This window comes from Ochlerotatus camptorhynchus, unplaced genomic scaffold (genome assembly GCF_037179485.1).
Source record: "Ochlerotatus camptorhynchus isolate MF236.1 unplaced genomic scaffold, CSIRO-AGI_Acam_v1.1 ptg000241l, whole genome shotgun sequence".
Lineage (NCBI taxonomy): Eukaryota > Metazoa > Arthropoda > Insecta > Diptera > Culicidae > Ochlerotatus > Ochlerotatus camptorhynchus.
The window spans coordinates 277,538-295,192 of NW_027040731.1; the positions used below are offsets into that span (position 1 = coordinate 277,538).

Genomic DNA, 17,655 nt, shown 5'->3' on the forward strand with positions numbered 1-17,655 from the left:
TGTGTGTGTGTGTGTGTGTGTGTTTGTTGTTGTTGTTGATGTTGTTGTTGTTGATGTTGTTGTTGTTTATCAATCACCACCGCAGTTTCATCGCCAAAAACCTTGATGTTTTTTGATACCACACTCTTTCTATGGATAGGATATGGAATACTAGAAACTTCTTTTTATTCAGTCCTTAATTGTAGGTACAACTTTCAAGCAAAAAGGGGAACTGCTATTTTTTATTAGTACTTATCTGTAGGTATCATTGCCTGCAGCTTTTTTTCATTTAATTCTCACCAGAATACCGTACCGATACCATACTTTGCACAGCTCCTAATAATTGCGCGCGGCACTCATATATTTTCGGTCGAATCACGATTTTAACAGGATATTTTCAAAACGTTCGATAACCTCTCTTCCTAACAACACGGCAAGTATTACAATTTGAAAAATATTCGATAATTATTGACAGTTATGAGCCGCGCAAAGTATGGTGCCGGAACGGAACACAATTTATCCATAAATAACTTGGTAACAAATTAGGGAAGCTTTATAATGACACTCCGAGAAGTTAAAAAATATCAGTTTCGCCTTTTTTGTACTTGATTTCCAATGTCAATCAGTAAAATTCTCCTTGGGGTTATCTGTAATCTACAATTAGGGAAACAATGACATTGTTTAATAAAGAATCGCTTCTACCATTTCACATCTAATAGAAAATACATGTCTTCTATACCTGACTTGTATAACGTTCACTAGGCATGACTCTTAAACAATAAAAATTACACTCAAAAGAACAACAGTGCTTTCGATTTTTACCTTGAAGTTTCAGGAAGCTTTACTGTTACAAACTAAAACCTAAATCTGCAAATATCAATGATTATAAGTTAACATTAAAGGAAACATAACTTTTATTTATAGCTTAATTTCTTCATTCAGTTTATGTTTATTTCTTTTTGATATGGGTTCACTGCTACTATACCTGATTTGTTTTGTCTTTATTCGAATGAGAAAATAACACATATGCATAAATTATGAAACGCTAAAACTAACGCTGACGAAAAACAGAAATAATCAATCCTCTGTCATTAAAACTGCTGCCAAGTTCAAAATGTACTACTGTTCCTGTTTTCTGAATTTTGTGGATGTATCGTATCACAAAGCAAATGTTATGTAAGTTAAAACAACATGTTCAACAAGTATATTATTCATGTAAACAAATATCAACTTTTAGGTTACTGTTAACTATTGATCGGCGTGTGTGTGTGTGTGTGTATGTGTGTGTGTGTGTGTGTGTGTGTGTGTGTGTGTGTGTGTGTGTGTGTGTGTGTGTGTGTGTGTGTGTGTGTGTGTGTGTGTGTGTGTGTGTGTGTGTGTGTGTGTGTGTGTGTGTGTGTGTGTGTGTGTGTGTGTGTGTGTGTGTGTGTGTGTGTGTGTGTGTGTGTGTGTGTGTGTGTGTGTGTGTGTGTGTGTGTGTGTGTGTGTGTGTGTGTGTGTGTGTGTGTGTGTGTGTGTGTGTGTGTGTGTGTGTGTGTGTGTGTGTGTGTGTGTGTGTGTGTGTGTGTGTGTGTGTGTGTGTGTGTGTGTCCGCGTACGTTCATGGTGGATGGGCATGTTTGTTTATACATTGAAGAGCAATTTTAGGTTGTGTTTTAAGTCTAATAATCAGAAAATAGTGTAGTAACGTTAAACTAAAATATGAATATGAATGATTATCATTTAGTTCGTCTCCACTATTAACTAATAACGTTTAATAATACAGCAATATCATATTCGTATTAAAATTTAATGAATTATTTTCTTTGCAGATAGGTTTTCTAAGTCGTTCTTTAACCTTAAAAATAAAGAATGCAAAATTATTGAGGAAAAACTTAAAAAACAAATCCTGAGAGCCAGACATTTTAGCTTGTTTGTTATGCTTCTCTTTGCTTACTGGAAATAATAACTCTTCACTATTGATCATTAAATTCTTTTTTTTTCGACTATGTTATCAATAGTTTAATGGAACGATAGAATCATGTTCGTTTCTTTTCTTGCTTTACTTTTCCAATTCGAATACTACTATTACTGCTTCCATTATCGTTACAATTATTATTGTTATCATTGTAATAATTATCTTCATCGTTCCTAATTTTGATGTATCGCGCTCGAGATCGCGCTTCACCACATGCATTTCCCACATCAGCATGCTCACCGTATGCTGTTTGACTGTTTCTTCGAGGCTTCCTTTCTTCACGTCCGATAACCGAGGAGGTATTACAATGATCCTCATTGAATGTATTTTGACTTGCTACTGGATACTGACAGTAGTAATCCGCAGTGCTTTCACGTTTTTCCGTTGAACAATCATGCGCATTGATCATTGCTGGTGACATCAGCTGATGTTGCCTACCAGGGCGATCCGGCACAGATGCAACAGGATGAGCAATGGAAGGAATCAATGCCCTACTGGTGCTATCGTTGCAATAATACAGAGAAGAAAGAGAAGTCGTCGAAGGAGCATGATGCTGTTGTTGCTGCTGATGGTAGTGATACACGTGGTGCAAGTGCTGCAAACTTTGCTGTACGCCGCCATAATTCGTGGAAGATGCTGTTTGTGGCGTTACCGCTGACGATGACGACGACGGCGATGGCGACGCAGAGGATACTTGCGACGGCGAAGTTGCAGGATATCGATAGTTTCAACTTCTATCGTTCTCTTGCTTGATAATGTGATACATTGGATGGTATTGCGGCTGCTGTTGCAGCTGCTGTAGCGGCTGTTGGTAGATGATGTGGTGCTGCTGTGGAATGATGTGATGCTGGATTAGCTGCGGTTGCCCTCCTTGCAATGTTGTGTGATGCGATGTTGCTACTGCTTGATGTGGCGGCGGCGGAGTCGACTGCAGCTGATGGTGGTGATGATTAGAATTTATGATGTGGATATTGACTGGCGATGGTGACGGTACGATGTGGTGGGTTTGATTCGAAGGCGGCACGGACGACGTTGTTAGTGATGTTGTTAGCGCAGGATTATAATGTTGCTGGAATATCATTATTATATCATTTGTTCCGATTTCTTCTAACAGGTTGTTTGTTTTGTTTGTGAAATTGATTATTTGATTCATTTCATCTATTTCGATAATATAGATGTACTACAATACACACGCTACTAGATAGTAGATTGATTGATTTATGCTATCATTTTGCTTCACTATAGAAATATCATCATTACTATCTTTTGCGATTTATTTCATTAATTTGATTTTAGCTTTTAATGCTAGTAGATATTAAAATGTGTGATTACTCTACTAAAAGAAATGATTACTGGGAGAGTTGAGAGTGGTATTGAGTGGTTTCTACATGCTAGTTCTTACTGTTTTGTTTTGCGAATTAATAATAACTGTAATTTACCGTGTTTTCTGGACTATGTTCATTATGTTGAGGTTCTATTTTAAATTCCATCTGTGGGCTGCTGGTAACGCCGGCCATCGTCGCCGCTGACGTCGCCACGTTGCCTCCAATGCCTCCGATGCCGCCGACGTTACCACCTCCGCCAACACCTCCTCCACCGTGGTTCGAGTGTGACGAATTAGCGCTGTTTGGTGTGTCGTACTTGCCACGCTTGAATCGACCATAGAGCGAACTATAGGGCAGATTGTAGTGGATGGCAGCTTGGTTTATCGACATATGTCCTTGTCTGCAAATGAAAAAAAACGAATCGCAAGAAACAAGAAACATGATTACCCAAAAGAAAATCCACCACCAAAACAACATGCAAGATGTACACGGAAGGCAACGAATCCTCGATTATGCAACGGTTGTATGACATTTCGCGGAAAGACCCATTTGACGGAAGTACATTTCATTGAGTTCCATTTGGCGGAAAAACCCGGCTCTGATTTCTATAGTATAGGAGCATTTCTAAAATTTCGGAAACTTGTGATCTTGTGAACGTTCTATAAGCAGTTCTTTAGAGTATTCTGTATTCGTAATCGTATCGTATTCGTAAAAAGTAGGTACGTTATTAAAATGCAATTCTGAATTTTCCGAGAAATGGAGCAATCCGTTAAATGAGATTCCGCGAAATGTCGTACAATATTAATCTTATGTAACATCTACTTAAACAATATATTCTGAACTCACACAAGTGACTTGGAGTTGAAGTCTAAAATATCTTAGGAGTGCTTTCCAAAACTCCCTTAAATTTTCTTTGAAATACCTTGGATAGACCTCGGGCGAACGGTACGGAAACAGTAATAAGTATACTGATCCCACAATCATGGATCCCTTCCCTTTGATTAACACGCTCGATTGACTGATCCATAATTGTGGGGTCAGTGTAAATTAAAATTAGGCGTATGCTTGATCCTGCAGAAAAACTTTGTTACCTGCTTTCGGGAACGTCATTTCATATGAATAGTTTTTTTTTATAGCTTTAATCAGTCGGTTGTAGCTTGTTGTGATGTAAGTGGACGGTGGCTTTAGAACAACCGTTAATAGGTTTAGCACCCAAAACTCTTTGCATTACTGAGTTGATCTATCCCGGGCCTATATTGTAGAAAACCGTTACTGGTATACCGTGCAAGCACCCTGAACGGTTAATTTAGAAGATCTTATCGTAATCGGATCCGAATGAAAACATTGTTGCCACTTAAAAAATATTTCATCTAACATTCTAAACATCTAAGTAAGTACTTGTATACAATAAATCTGGATGCAAAATGTTTCAAATTTTATTAAGAGTAAGCGACCATGCGTTCCATATTCTGAACGCTCGAAAAAGCTATTTGCGAAAACATTTTTTTTCTGAGAGATTAGTATGGAATACATTCACGGTAGATGTTTGGATGTAGCTGGGAAATCCAGCTTTTGTTGGTCGAAAACCCCAAACTACAATGCGGTTCTCCACATTTTCCGAAAAAGATTGTTGACTTCCAGAAATTTCTTATTGGCCAACGATTTACCGGATTTTGCACACTGAGATTGGATTGCTAATCTCAACCTCAACCCGAGCCAAAGTCAGACATCAAAATGTTATCAAAATGATAACATATTTTGATATTCCTTTTTTTCATTGAGGTTGAGTTCATATTTTGATGTTTCTAAAAATGTATTTGAAATCAAAATACGATATTCGATTAAAACAGGTATGCACCTTAATCACTGAAAGCTAATTTTAATCTTTATTTTGTTTCAAATCAAAATAAACTAGTTATCTAATGCATTACAGTTTTTTAGACTTAATTTAGTGAATTCTAATAAAATATTTATGAGGATATCTCTCACTGCGTCCTAGCAAGAAGTACGGTCGACTTGTTTCGCGCTCCGTTAATTTGGAAGTTTTCTCGCTATTATCTGACGTAAATAATCAGTTTTTTCTCGCTTAGTGATTCCTGGCATAATTCCCGATAAATTTATCAAAAAGTGAGTTTTTTTCTGAGAAGAAAGTGTGTTTTCGGCATCATCGGAAGGAAAATTGTTTTTGCGATTGCCAATTCGCCAACCATTTTGCGCACCATCGGTGCGTGGTCACGCATACCTGTGCACACGGATCATCGTCATCGAGTGTTAGCATCTGCCTCCACATTCAAACCGCTCATCCATCTCGTGTGTTCAGCTGAGTGCCGAGCTTCATACAAGCACACACCAACGAAGACCGCCCGCACACGCGGATCGAAGATCATCAAAGCTGCGCATCGCTCCGCTGCTGCTGTGTAAACGCTCGGTGGTAGTAGTATAGGATTATCAGATAAGTTTTTGTTCTTGTTTCTTCCTTTCTCCCATCAGTTAAATTTTAAGTTTGTGTTTCTGTGTTGTATTTTTTTTTTCTCGTGTATTGTGTCCGAGTAATTTTGATTATCGTTGCAGTGGTAGAGCGTTTTTCGCTCCCACTAGTACGGCAAAATGGACATTTTGTCAGAAGACGAAATGGACGTTTTGTCGGAAGATGACACCACTTTGCAAGAAGGGTCGAAAACGTCTGTCATCCCAGAAATCAGATGATGCCATCCCTGCTTCGTCATCTCAGTCTGGTAATGGACAGGGACAGATAAGCCTACCCAGAAGACTCGACTGGCCCATGGGTTGTTTACTTTCAGCCCAAAAAGAAACCTTTGAACGTAATGCAAATTACTAATGATCTGACGAAGCGGTTCTCGGCCGTGACCGAAATCTCGAAGGTGAGGTACAATAAACTTCGCGTTGTCGTCTCTAACCTGAAACAAGCTAACGAGATTGCTGCCTCCCAGCTCTTTACACTAGAGTATAGAGTGTACATCCCAGCTCGTAATGTGGAGATCGAAGGTGTGGTCACCGAAGCGAGTCTGACCCCCAAGATCTTGGCGAAGCAAGCGGTTGGCCGTTTCAAGAACCCCTTGCTTCCCACGGTTGAGATACTGGAAGTCCAGAAGCTGAACTCAGTATCTTTCAGCGAGGGTAAAAAGAGCTTTACCCCCACAGACTCGTTTCGGGTGACCTTTTCTGGTTCAGCCCTTCCTCACTACATCGAGTTGGGAAAACTTCGGCTACCTGTGCGTTTGTTTGTTCCTCGGGTCATGAACTGCCAAAATTACAAACAGTTGGGACATACGGCCTCTCACTGTGGCAGCAAGGCACGCTGTTCCAAATGCGGGGAGAAGCACGAGGATGGCGCCTGCACAGTCACTGCACCAAAATGCGTGTACTGTAAGGGAACTCCTCATGGTCTCTCATCGTGCCCGGCGTACAAACAACGCGGGGAGAAACTAGAACGCTCTCTTAAGGAGCGTTCCAGGCAGTCTTTTGCAGCAATGCTAAAAACAGCCACACCATCAACCAACGACAAAAATCCCTTTGCTGTTTTGTCTGATGACGAGTCTGACTCTGACTTGGCTGAGGAGGGAGTTTCTTTCAGTTTTCCGGAAGGTTCTGCACGGAAACGAAAACGCATCCGTTCGCGGAAAGTTGCAGATAAGGAACCCCAAATCAACTTGCCCAAATCAAGGAGTGATGGAAAAAAGGAAGTTTCAACTCCTCCTGGTTTCCGCAGAACTGACTATAACCAGAACTTTCCATCTCTCCCGGGGACATCAAAAACCCCTGATGGCCCATTTTTAAGAACAGAAGCCCCTTCTTCATCCGGGTTGTTCTCATTTGATAAAATTGTGGACGATATTCTCAAGTACCTCAATATTTCTGATCCTCTCAAAAGCATTGTTCTGGCAATGCTTCCTTCTGTGAAGACCCTCTTGAAGCAATTGACATTGAAGTGGCCCCTCATTGCAGCAATCATTTCCTTCGATGGATAATTTTCCAAACGAGGTCGGGGATTTGATCACTGTTCTACAGTGGAATTGTCGAAGTCTCATTCCTAAATTAGATTCTTTTAAGTTTTTAATTCACAATAATGATTGTGATGCATTTGCTGTTTGTGAAACTTGGCTCTCTTCAGATATCGATCTTCCTTTTTATGATTTTAACATTATTCGACTGGATCGTGAGGATTCGCGTGGAGGAGGGGTACTTTTGGGGATCAAAAAGTGCCATTCCTTCTATAGAGTGAATCTTCCACAATTTCCAGGTATTGAAGTTGTTGCATGTCAGGCTATTATTAAAGGTAAGAGCCTTTGTATTGCTTCTGTTTATATTCCTCCTAGAGCCGTTGTTAATCGCAAACAACTTTCAGATATCTGTTCGGTACTTCCTGCTCCACGGTTGATTATGGGAGATTTGAATTCCCACGGTACAGGCTGGGGGGAACCGTATGATGACAACCGTTCTACTTTGATATATGACCTCTGCGACAGCTTTAATATGACAATTCTTAACAATGGAGAAGTAACACGTTTGGCTGGCCCATCCTCGAATGGAAGTAGATTAGACCTCACACTTTGCTCTAACTCATTATCGTTGGATTGCACGTGGAATGTGATCCAAGATCCCCACGGTAGTGATCACTTGCCGATCAAAGTTTCAGTTGCCAGTGGGTTCAATCCGTCGGAACCCGTTAACGTCGCGTACGATCTTACCCGTAATATCGATTGGACAAAGTTCAAGAATGTGATAGGAGATGCCCTTACGTCGGTAGAAGGGCTTCCACCGTTGGAGGAATATAACTTCCTCTCCAATCTGATCTTGGACAGCGCGCTTCAAGCTCAAACTCGGCCGGTTCCTGGAACGTCTTTGCGTAGGAAACCTCCTTCCCCTTGGTGGGACCAGCAATGCACTGAGGTTTATCGTAAAAAGTCCGACGCGTTTAAGCTTTTCCGGAAACGTGGAACACCCGTACATTTCGAAGCGTACTCGGCTCTTGAACGCGAACTCAAGAGCCTCATCAAAGCCAAGAAACGCGGATACTGGCGGCAATTCGTGGACGGATTATCGCGCGAAACGTCGATGAATACGCTTTGGAATGCGGCGCGAAGGATGCGTAACTGGTCTTCAAACAACGAGAGCGAGGAGTACTCCGATAGTTGGATCCTCAAGTTCGCGCGAAAAGTATGTCCTGATTCTGTGCCGGCACAGATGATTCCTCGCGAAACGACGAATTCGGTAGACGAGATCAGCCAGCCTTTTTCAATGCTGGAGCTCTCACTCGCGCTCCTTTCGTGTGGCAATTCGGCTCCGAGGGCTGATAGAATCAAGTTCAACTTGTTGAAGAACCTCCCAGACGTCGCTAAGAGGCGCATGTTGAACTTGTTTGGTCAGTTCCTGGAGCTTAATATTGCTCCGGATAATTAGAGGCGGGTGAGAGTTATAGCCATTAAAAAGCCTGGGAAACCCGCGTCAGATCACAATTCGTATCGTCCCATTGCGATGTTATCGTGTATTCGAAAATTGTTGGAGAAAATGATCCTTTTTCGTCTGGACAAATGGGTTGAGTTGAACCACCTACTCTCAGATACTCAATTTGGTTTCCGTAGGGGCAAGGGAACGAACGACTGTCTCGCGTTGCTTTCCACTGAAATTCAGTTGGCTTTTGCTAATAAAGAGCAAATGGCTTCTGTCTTCTTGGATATTAAGGGGGCTTTTGATTCAGTATCGGTTGAAGTCCTTTCAGACAAACTCCACGCTTGTGGCCTTTCTCCATTAATTAATAACTTTTTGTACAATTTGCTGTCAGAGAAACATATGAGCTTTTCTCATGGAAACTCTACAGCTTCACGATTTAGCTACATGGGTCTCCCCCAGGGCTCATGTTTAAGCCCCCTTCTGTATAATTTCTACGTCAGAGAAATTGACAATTGTCTAAGGGACAACTGCACGTTGAGACAACTTGCAGATGACGGAGTAGTGTCTATGACAGGACCCAGAGAGGCCGACCTGCAAGGACCCTTACAGGATACCTTAGACAATTTGTCTACTTGGGCTATCCAGCTAGGTATCGAATTCTCCACGGAGAAAACTGAGTTGGTCGTTTTTTCTAGGAAGCATAGCCCAGCACAACCAAAGCTTCAACTTTTGGGTAAACCGATCACTCATTCTATGTCCTTCAAATATCTTGGGGTCTGGTTCGATTCAAAATGCACCTGGAGATCCCACATTGAGTATCTGAAGCGGAAATGCCAACAAAGGATCAATTTTCTCCGAACAATTACCGGAACGTGGTGGGGAGCCCATCCGCAAGATCTTCTAACGTTGTACCGGACAACGATTTTATCGGTTTTAGAGTACGGTAGTTTTTGCTTCCAGTCGGCGGCTAAAACGCACATCATCAAACTGGAACGGATCCAGTATCGCTGTCTTCGTATCGCATTAGGATGCATGCACTCGACTCATACGATGAGTCTCGAAGTGTTAGCGGGCATGTTGCCACTCTCTGATCGGTTTTCGGAATTATCCCTCAGGCTCCTCACCCGTTGTGAAATTATGAACCCACTGGTGATTGCAAACTTTGAGAAGCTTCTTGAGCTAAACCCTCAAACTCGTTTTATGTCATTGTACTACGTGTACATAACACAGGATGTCAGCCCTTCGCAGCATAATCCCTATCGTGTTTGCTTCTCCGACTTCGACAGTTCTGTTCATTTTGATTTATCAATGACGCAAGAGATTCGCGGAATCCCAGAGCATCATCGTTCCATGATTGCTCCGTCAATTTTCGCTGCAAAGTTTGGCCAAGTTGATTCCGCAAGATCGTTCTTCACAGATGGATCACTAATAGAGGCGTCCGCTGGTTTTGGTATTTATAACGAATTTCATAGCGCCTCTCGAATGCTTCAAGCTCCTTGTTCCGTATATGTTGCTGAGCTGGCGGCAATACATTGTACGCTAGAAACGATCGCCTCACTTGCACCAGATCATTATTTTATTTTTACGGATAGTCTCAGTTCTGTCGAGGCTATTCGCTCCATGAGGCCAGTAAAGCACTCCTCGTATTTTCTCATGAAAATACGAGAGCTTCTAAGTGCTTTATCTTTAAGATCTTTTGTCATCACCTTTGCATGGGTCCCATCTCATTGCTCGATTCCGGGCAATGAGAAGGCGGACTCGCTTGCAAAGGTGGGCGCTATGGAAGGCGATATTTACGATCGACAAATCGCCTACGACGAATTTTTCTTCATTTATCGTCAACAGTCCCTCGCCAGCTGGCAAAATAAATGGAGTGAAGGGAGTTTGGGACGATGGTTATATTCAATCATCCCTAAGGTGTCGAAGTGTCCTTGGTTCAAGGGGTTGGATGTGGGTCGAGACTTCATTCGTATGATGTCTCGCCTCATGTCCAATCACTACTCGTTAAACGCTCACTTGTTCCGTGTTGAGCTGGGGGACAGTAATCTCTGTGAATGTGGACAAGGTTACCAGGACGCAGATCACATTATTTGGTCATGTGCTGAGCACCGTGGAGTCAGATCCGAGTTGTATGATTCCCTTCGGGCTCGAGGTAGACAACCTAATGTTCCAGTTCGGGATATTTTGGCTAGACGCGATCTGGAGTTTATGCAACTCATATATGTTCTCTTGAAGAATATTAACCATAGATTGTAAGTTTGATTAACCTTGTGTTTAGTTTGTGTTTTGTATGTGTGTGTGTATTTTTTTGTAGATTTGTTTCTGTAATAATTGTATAATTACAGAGTTGATATAACGTCGATAGGATTAAGTATTTGTTTTAGAAATAGTGAAATTTATGAATCATAAATCATATTCCAAATCTCCTTTTCCCTCTCCCGATCCAAACAATTGTCATCCACTAACCTCGAGAAGACCGCGAGTAATCGGTTCCAATCCTTTAATTTTAGATTTAAGACATTTATAATGTATAAAGAAAATGATAACTTGGCTCTGTAAAGTTTATTCGAATGAGCCTGTACAAATAAAGTAATTAACAAAAAAAAAAAAAATTATGAGGATATAAAGCAGGATTCTTACTGCTTTGTTCATGAACAATACAATAATGATGGCTTATATTACCACATTTTTTATTTAAACACTTCGCAGCATTCAGGGTTGAAAAAGATCGCGATATTTCACAAAGTACACCAAGGGAGAAGTTCGCTACTCACAGTGAGTTTTGGTGAATATTTTCAACACTGCTCCGATTACTAAATTTGACATGAAAAAAATATCGCAAATATGAACGAAATAACAATATCAAAACCCAAACATTGATTTTTTATCATGATAGCTAAATTTGTTATCTTTTTACACATCATTGGGACTATTTATAGTCTGTTGATGCAAATATAAACAAATAAAGAAATAACCTTTATATACCGTTTAGATATTATTTTTGTTATGATAACTGTTAACTCGACACGACGGTTGGCAAAATATTTTTATCATGATCTTTTATATCAAAAATCAAATTATTTTTTATAAACGGCGCCAGTGGTGTACACACTTAGAAATTTTCGCCGACTTCGGTAATTTTTACCGAAATCTGAACAGCTGAACTATTCGGTAAAATTTATGCAATTTAATTAAATTGCTTTTCAGTTACTTTGAAACTAAATCTACACTAAAATGACAAGATTTGATCATTCAAAGTGTTTTTTATGTTACTTCATACGCGAAGTTAACGATTTTCAGAGTATGACGAGAGGAGCAACACAATAGTTGGGTAAAGAAGAACTGCATTATAACACACCATCGACTGGAAATGCTCTCGCGACGTGGGGCTTTAGGTAGTGATGAAAACGTCGCTAGAACTATTCCACAGCCGCAGTCAGTTTATGAGCAACAAGAGGGACGCACATTTTTGCCTGTGGACTTGGAGACATACTTCAAGTCCCCGCGTACATCGTACGGGCTAGGCAAAAATGTGCGTCATCTTGAAAACTGTCGCTTTAATGGCCCTTCGCTCATTTTCAACTTCTATTCAATTTTCATACTGCCGTACTCTAACGGAACTATCCACCTACATTCTTCTAAAGATCATTCTCTAGCTAATAAATCATCACACTAAAGCTTCATGTTAGCATTTCCAACCAACTCTGAAGATTTGATCGTTTAAACAAGGTTGAACATGTTTTGAATATTTTTTTTAATTCAATGGACTTAAAAATGAAGGTCAAAGTTTTACCGAACGTTCAGCTGTTCTGATTTCGGTAAAATTTACCGAACACGAAAACAAAATCTTAGTGTGCACACTTACCCCCTTATTCTGCGAGTCACGTGACTCTCTCTCACCGGTGAGGTGACAATTGTCACCTCGTGTGAGGTGACTCTCCATGCAAATCAAATGCAGAGTCACCTCACACGAGGTGACTATTGTCACCTCACCGGTGAGAGAGAGTCACGTGACTCGCAGAATAGGGGGGTTAGTTTTTTCTACCGAGCTCGGCTGTGCAAATCTCGGCAAAAATAAGTTTCACTGAGATCTCAGCAAAAGTGACATTTGATTACCGAGTCTCGGATAATACTTAGCTTTTTTTTCCTTTGATTTGTTTTCCGTGCTGAGCACCAATGCGCTACCGACGCCAGGGAGGCAGCTCCCACACCTGGACCCTACCTATCGATCCATCAACTCATGAACGTTACGAATGACCATCCGAGGCTGTCATAGCCGAACGAACGAAATACATGAATAAGAACGAGCTGTCGTGTACTGCACAAGACGCCAACGTTGCAAGTCGTATGACAGCCTCACTGTGGGCTGTCGCTTATAACTCAATCTCAAGGCTTTCGTAGGAAAAAGAAAGCGAAAGCCGTTGGAATACTGTCATGAGGCGGTACTTTTTGTATGCCTGGTTCTTATACACCTTTGACCGGTTCGATTTCCCAAGCGTTGATAGATGTGAAAGCAAATCTCGGAGTCAATAATCTGAACGCTGAGGGTTCTATTCCTGTCTGCTACATTATATAATTATTTTTTTTAAGTTTCATGAGCTAACATATGCGTTATGCCAAGCTTATGATTTTCATAAGAAATCCATTTTTTCGAAAATGCATAAGTGGTACTTATGGAATTCTTACTTCTTTTTCCATGATGCAGCCCATTTGATTAATATACACTAAGGAAACTAGAACTACGATTTTCATAATATGTTTCGTATGAACGGTTGTTTTGAACTTTGGAAATCATTGCATACGACAACGTATGGTTTCCATAGCATGCTTATGCAAATTACACGTCTCAGTTATGTATTCCTTACGAAACGCTTCTACGTGTCATACGAGGCTGCAATGAACTCTATTAGTTGATCTTGTGTGAAAAAAGCATAAGTCGTTCTTATGATGTGAACGATATGGCGTACGAGCCGAAATAACTAGCGTATCTCAAAGTTCTGGTGGGCTGAATTCAAAAATAATAAAAACGCATTATAAAACGTACCGGTATCATCTGGAAGTTCGATTTGATTTGGGAGTGGATTGTGGACTGGTGAGAGTCAATCGTAAGATTATATAAGATTATTTCAAGTATTGACTATAAAGTTCTCCACAGAATCTGTCCAATATCATATTCCGGACAATCAGGAATTTCTGCAGATGTCATCGCGGGCATAACTTAGTTGAAATTAGAACCAGTGGCATCGATAGACCCAGACTGTAGTCAAAGCACGAGTGAAATTTTTAAAACAAATATAAAGATTGATATTCATATAATCAATATGTATTTATGTATATTTAATTTTGTTTAATGAAAATAAAATGATGTTAATTTTGTTTAAATTTCTTGATATAATTAATTTACTAGTAATATACAAACATCTGATGCACAGGAATATTTACAATGAAGTTCATGATCATTTCGATTGCATTTCTTATTCCGCGCGTTTACAATTCATACGAATGAAATGTAAATTTTATACTCATTACGAATCATTTTCATACGGCAAAGTACGAAATCATTTTCATACGACAGTATACGAAATCTACACTGAGAAAACTAGAATTAAGATTTTTATAATACGTTTCGTATGAACGAGCATTTTGAACTAAAACATAAACATGTTTTTCATAGCAGGCTTATACAAATTGCACGTCTCAATTATGATTTTCATACGAAACGCGTTTGAAGTTCATACGAGACTACAATGAACTTTATTAGTTTACCTTGTGTGAAAAAAATAATACGTCGTTCGTATGAAACGATCGTATGCCGTTTGTTCAAAGCAAAGAAATATGGCGTACGAACAGCAATTGTTATCGGATCTCAAGGTTCCGGTGGATGCTTTGCCTGTGTTCAGAGGTAAAAACGCTAAATTCAGTGTAAAAGGATGTTCCGGGTACAAATTAGCATCTATATTACCATTTAATCAATGAATTTCGACTAAAATTACAGAGTGTGGTGTAAATACGGCAGCCTTAATTACGTAGACCAAGCAAAATATATTTCAGGCATTGTCTCGTGCTAATATAAACTAATATCTTTTTTCAATTGATTTATTTTAGCTGCAGGTTAAATCAAATAAACAATGCAAATCAAATGATTTAATTGTTTGTTTTACTAAATTAAATTAATTTCACATGAAAAATAAAACAAAATCTGAAGGAGCATAAATATTCACGATTTCATTGTTGATACGATTATATTCCGTATTCCACTCATTCAAAATCCATATGAATGAAATATGGTTTTCACAATCATAACGTACTATTTTCATACGACAGCTTTATGAAACTCATATCTATATATAGCGAAAATCATAAACGATAACGAAGGCGTGCGTTCATAATGCTATTGTATGAAATTCAAACCAAATTCTTTTGGTTAAAATCCATAAGCATTTCGTATGAAATTCGAACGAATTATTTCCTCAGTGTATATTATTCTATTGCACAAATCATAAATGATAACAGAGGCGGCTTTCGTTCATTTTGCCATCGTATGGAATAAAACATAAATTCTTTTGGTTAAATTCCATAAGCATTTCGTATGAAATTCGTACCAATTATTTCTTTAGTGTATGGATGCTTCTACACTGAAACAAGGACCATAGTTAGGAATACTATTTTGCAGAAAACACTTATTTTCAATATAACCACGCTTATTGCTGTTGAATCTACTATGAATTCAGTATAGTTGACTATGAATGTTAACAAATTTACTATGATTCTGGCAATACTACTATGCTTGCTTAAAATGCATAGTAATTTTGATAGAAATAATAGTAAAATTAAATGAAATTGTTTTCTGTAAAAATCTATTGGTGAGGGTAATCTAAACCATCAATATAGTATTTTTGCCAATGGATTTTGTTTCAGTGTAAGTGTCACGCTTCAAGTGCGCGGTATTAGGCACAATGGTATGTTTAACCATTACAATTTTTATTATTTTTCAGATTGTAAAAATATTACAAATTAAATTGTTATGGCAAAATGTATACAGTACACAATCATATGATGCTTAAAGAAACATAAATCACAGCAAATTGAGTTTTTGCTAACTGATTTAAACTTGAAGTGCTCTTAACCTCACGGAAATAGGGCATGTCACGGTATTACGTATTTCCTGAAAAATTGTCCAGAAAGCGATAGCATAAATTTGAGGACATAATTAACCTATCAACCTGTTATTGAATACATGCAAAAAAAAACGACGCCCCAGATTTAAAATTTGATCGTTACACTCACTTTACAGATTCCAGGGCTTCCATCATTGCGTCCTCTGACCAGGGAGTCGGATTTGATCGGGACAGTTCGATTCCTTCCCGTTTGCAACGACCATACAAAGTACCAGTCGGGATGCCAAATTCTGTACTTGCTTTCTGTACCGAAGTCTGGCCAGCACGGATAGCTTCCAAGGCACGATCTAGATCCTCCGCGGACCATGTTGTGGGGGCTGCATTGAAAGGGGCCGCCAATCGGATTCCTTCGCGTCGGGCAATTTTGTACAGTGTGGAAGACGGGATGCCAAATGCTTTCGATGCTTTATTGGCCGATATCGTACCGGTACGAAGAGCCTCCAGAGCGCTATTCAGTGAGTCTTCATTCCATGTTTTGGACGGTCCTTCCTTCTTAGGCGTGTCTATACCAAGTCGATGCGCTCTCTGCCATAGAGTCGTTGACGGTATACCATACGTCGCAGAAGCCTTTAATTTTTTTTTTTTAGACTGCAATTAGTATATAATCTTTCCGGAAAGACAAAATATATTTTCATGCCAGTGATACTCACCTTCGTCAAACTCATATTGTGAGTGCGAAGAGCCTCTAGCGCCGATTCCATATCTTCAGCCGTCCATGTTTTTGGGCCACTTGGTGTTTTGGGGTCACCTGCATTAGGACTCGTCAAATTTGTATATTGCGTGGACGATCCATCCAGAATGCCAACTTTTGAATCCTCGCTAGCATCTGATTGATAAATATCTACATGTGAGATTGTGGAAAGATTTTGCATTGAAGTTATAAAAAAAACAAACAAAAAATGTCTTATTGTCGCCCATGTAGGGTGTAGTGAAATTGGATAACTGAAACTGTTTGGAAAACAATTTTCATCACTGGGTATGAACTTACCACTCATTTGACTCTGGCTCATCATTCCGGAGATCTCTGGAGTAACAACCATTCCATGCATAGATGATTGATCTTGTTCGATTTCCATCTGCTGCTGTTGGTGTTGGTGTTGTTGTTGTTGTTGTTGTTGTTGTTGTTGTTGTTGTTGTTGTTGTTGTTGTTGTTGTTGCTGCTGTTGTTGCTGTTGTTGTTGCTGTTGTTGTTGCTGTTGTTGTTGCTGTTGTTGTTGATGTGTTTGTTGATGTGTTTGTTGCTCAACTTCAGTCATAATCTCTTGTTTTAACGCAATTCTCGTTTTCATTTCCACTGGCGTACCGTTATCGGAAGTGGTGGAAGCGACAGTTACCAGGTTTTCTGGGTGGTGTTGGCTAGACGAACTGGAAGCATTTGATGCAGGACTGTGGGTAGAGTGGTGGGAGTGTTGCGATTGCTGATCAATCAGTAGGACGTGCTGATGATGCTGTGGTGGTTGTTGTTGAGAAGGTTGATGAGGCGATAGACGTTGTTCTATCTGCTGCGGTTGAGGTGTTTGTCGGTGGATTTGCTGCTGTTGTTGCAATAAATGCGACTGTTGTTGTTGCTGGTGGAGGATTTGCTGGTGCTGTATATGTTGCTGCGTTTGGGTATGCATTTGATGGGTCACTTGGTTGTCTAGTTGGATTGCATCCTGTGCATCTAATGACCGAAGTGTTTCAAATTTTACCCGAATGTCGCCATTATTTGAAATCGAATCTAAATTTTAAGTTGAAAAAAAAGAAACAAAAAAACACATTATTCACCTGTTGATGGCGCGATTTATCTCTTTAGACCACAGGA

At 39.8% G+C, this 17,655-nt stretch overlaps 1 protein-coding gene across 4 annotated transcripts in view; it reads right to left on the reverse strand.

Moving 5' to 3' along the window:
• Window positions 1-2,019: 2,019 nt before the first annotated feature.
• Window positions 2,020-17,655, reverse strand: part of psq (pipsqueak) — a 226,495-nt gene continuing 210,859 nt past the window's right edge. For 2 of the 4 annotated variants that reach the window (XM_065225931.1, XM_065225930.1), the window contains exons 6-10: window positions 16,840-17,571; window positions 16,502-16,692; window positions 15,961-16,439; window positions 3,376-3,661; window positions 2,020-3,005 (exon numbers count right to left, since the gene is read on the reverse strand). In XM_065225931.1, coding sequence (XP_065082003.1) covers window positions 2,664-3,005; window positions 3,376-3,661; window positions 15,961-16,439; window positions 16,502-16,692; window positions 16,840-17,571 — 2,030 coding nt within the window. In that variant the 3' untranslated portion in view covers window positions 2,020-2,663. The remainder of the gene's footprint in view (window positions 3,006-3,375; window positions 3,662-15,960; window positions 16,440-16,501; window positions 16,693-16,839; window positions 17,572-17,655) is intronic. The other 2 variants (XM_065225932.1, XM_065225933.1) reach the window with 2 other exon arrangements.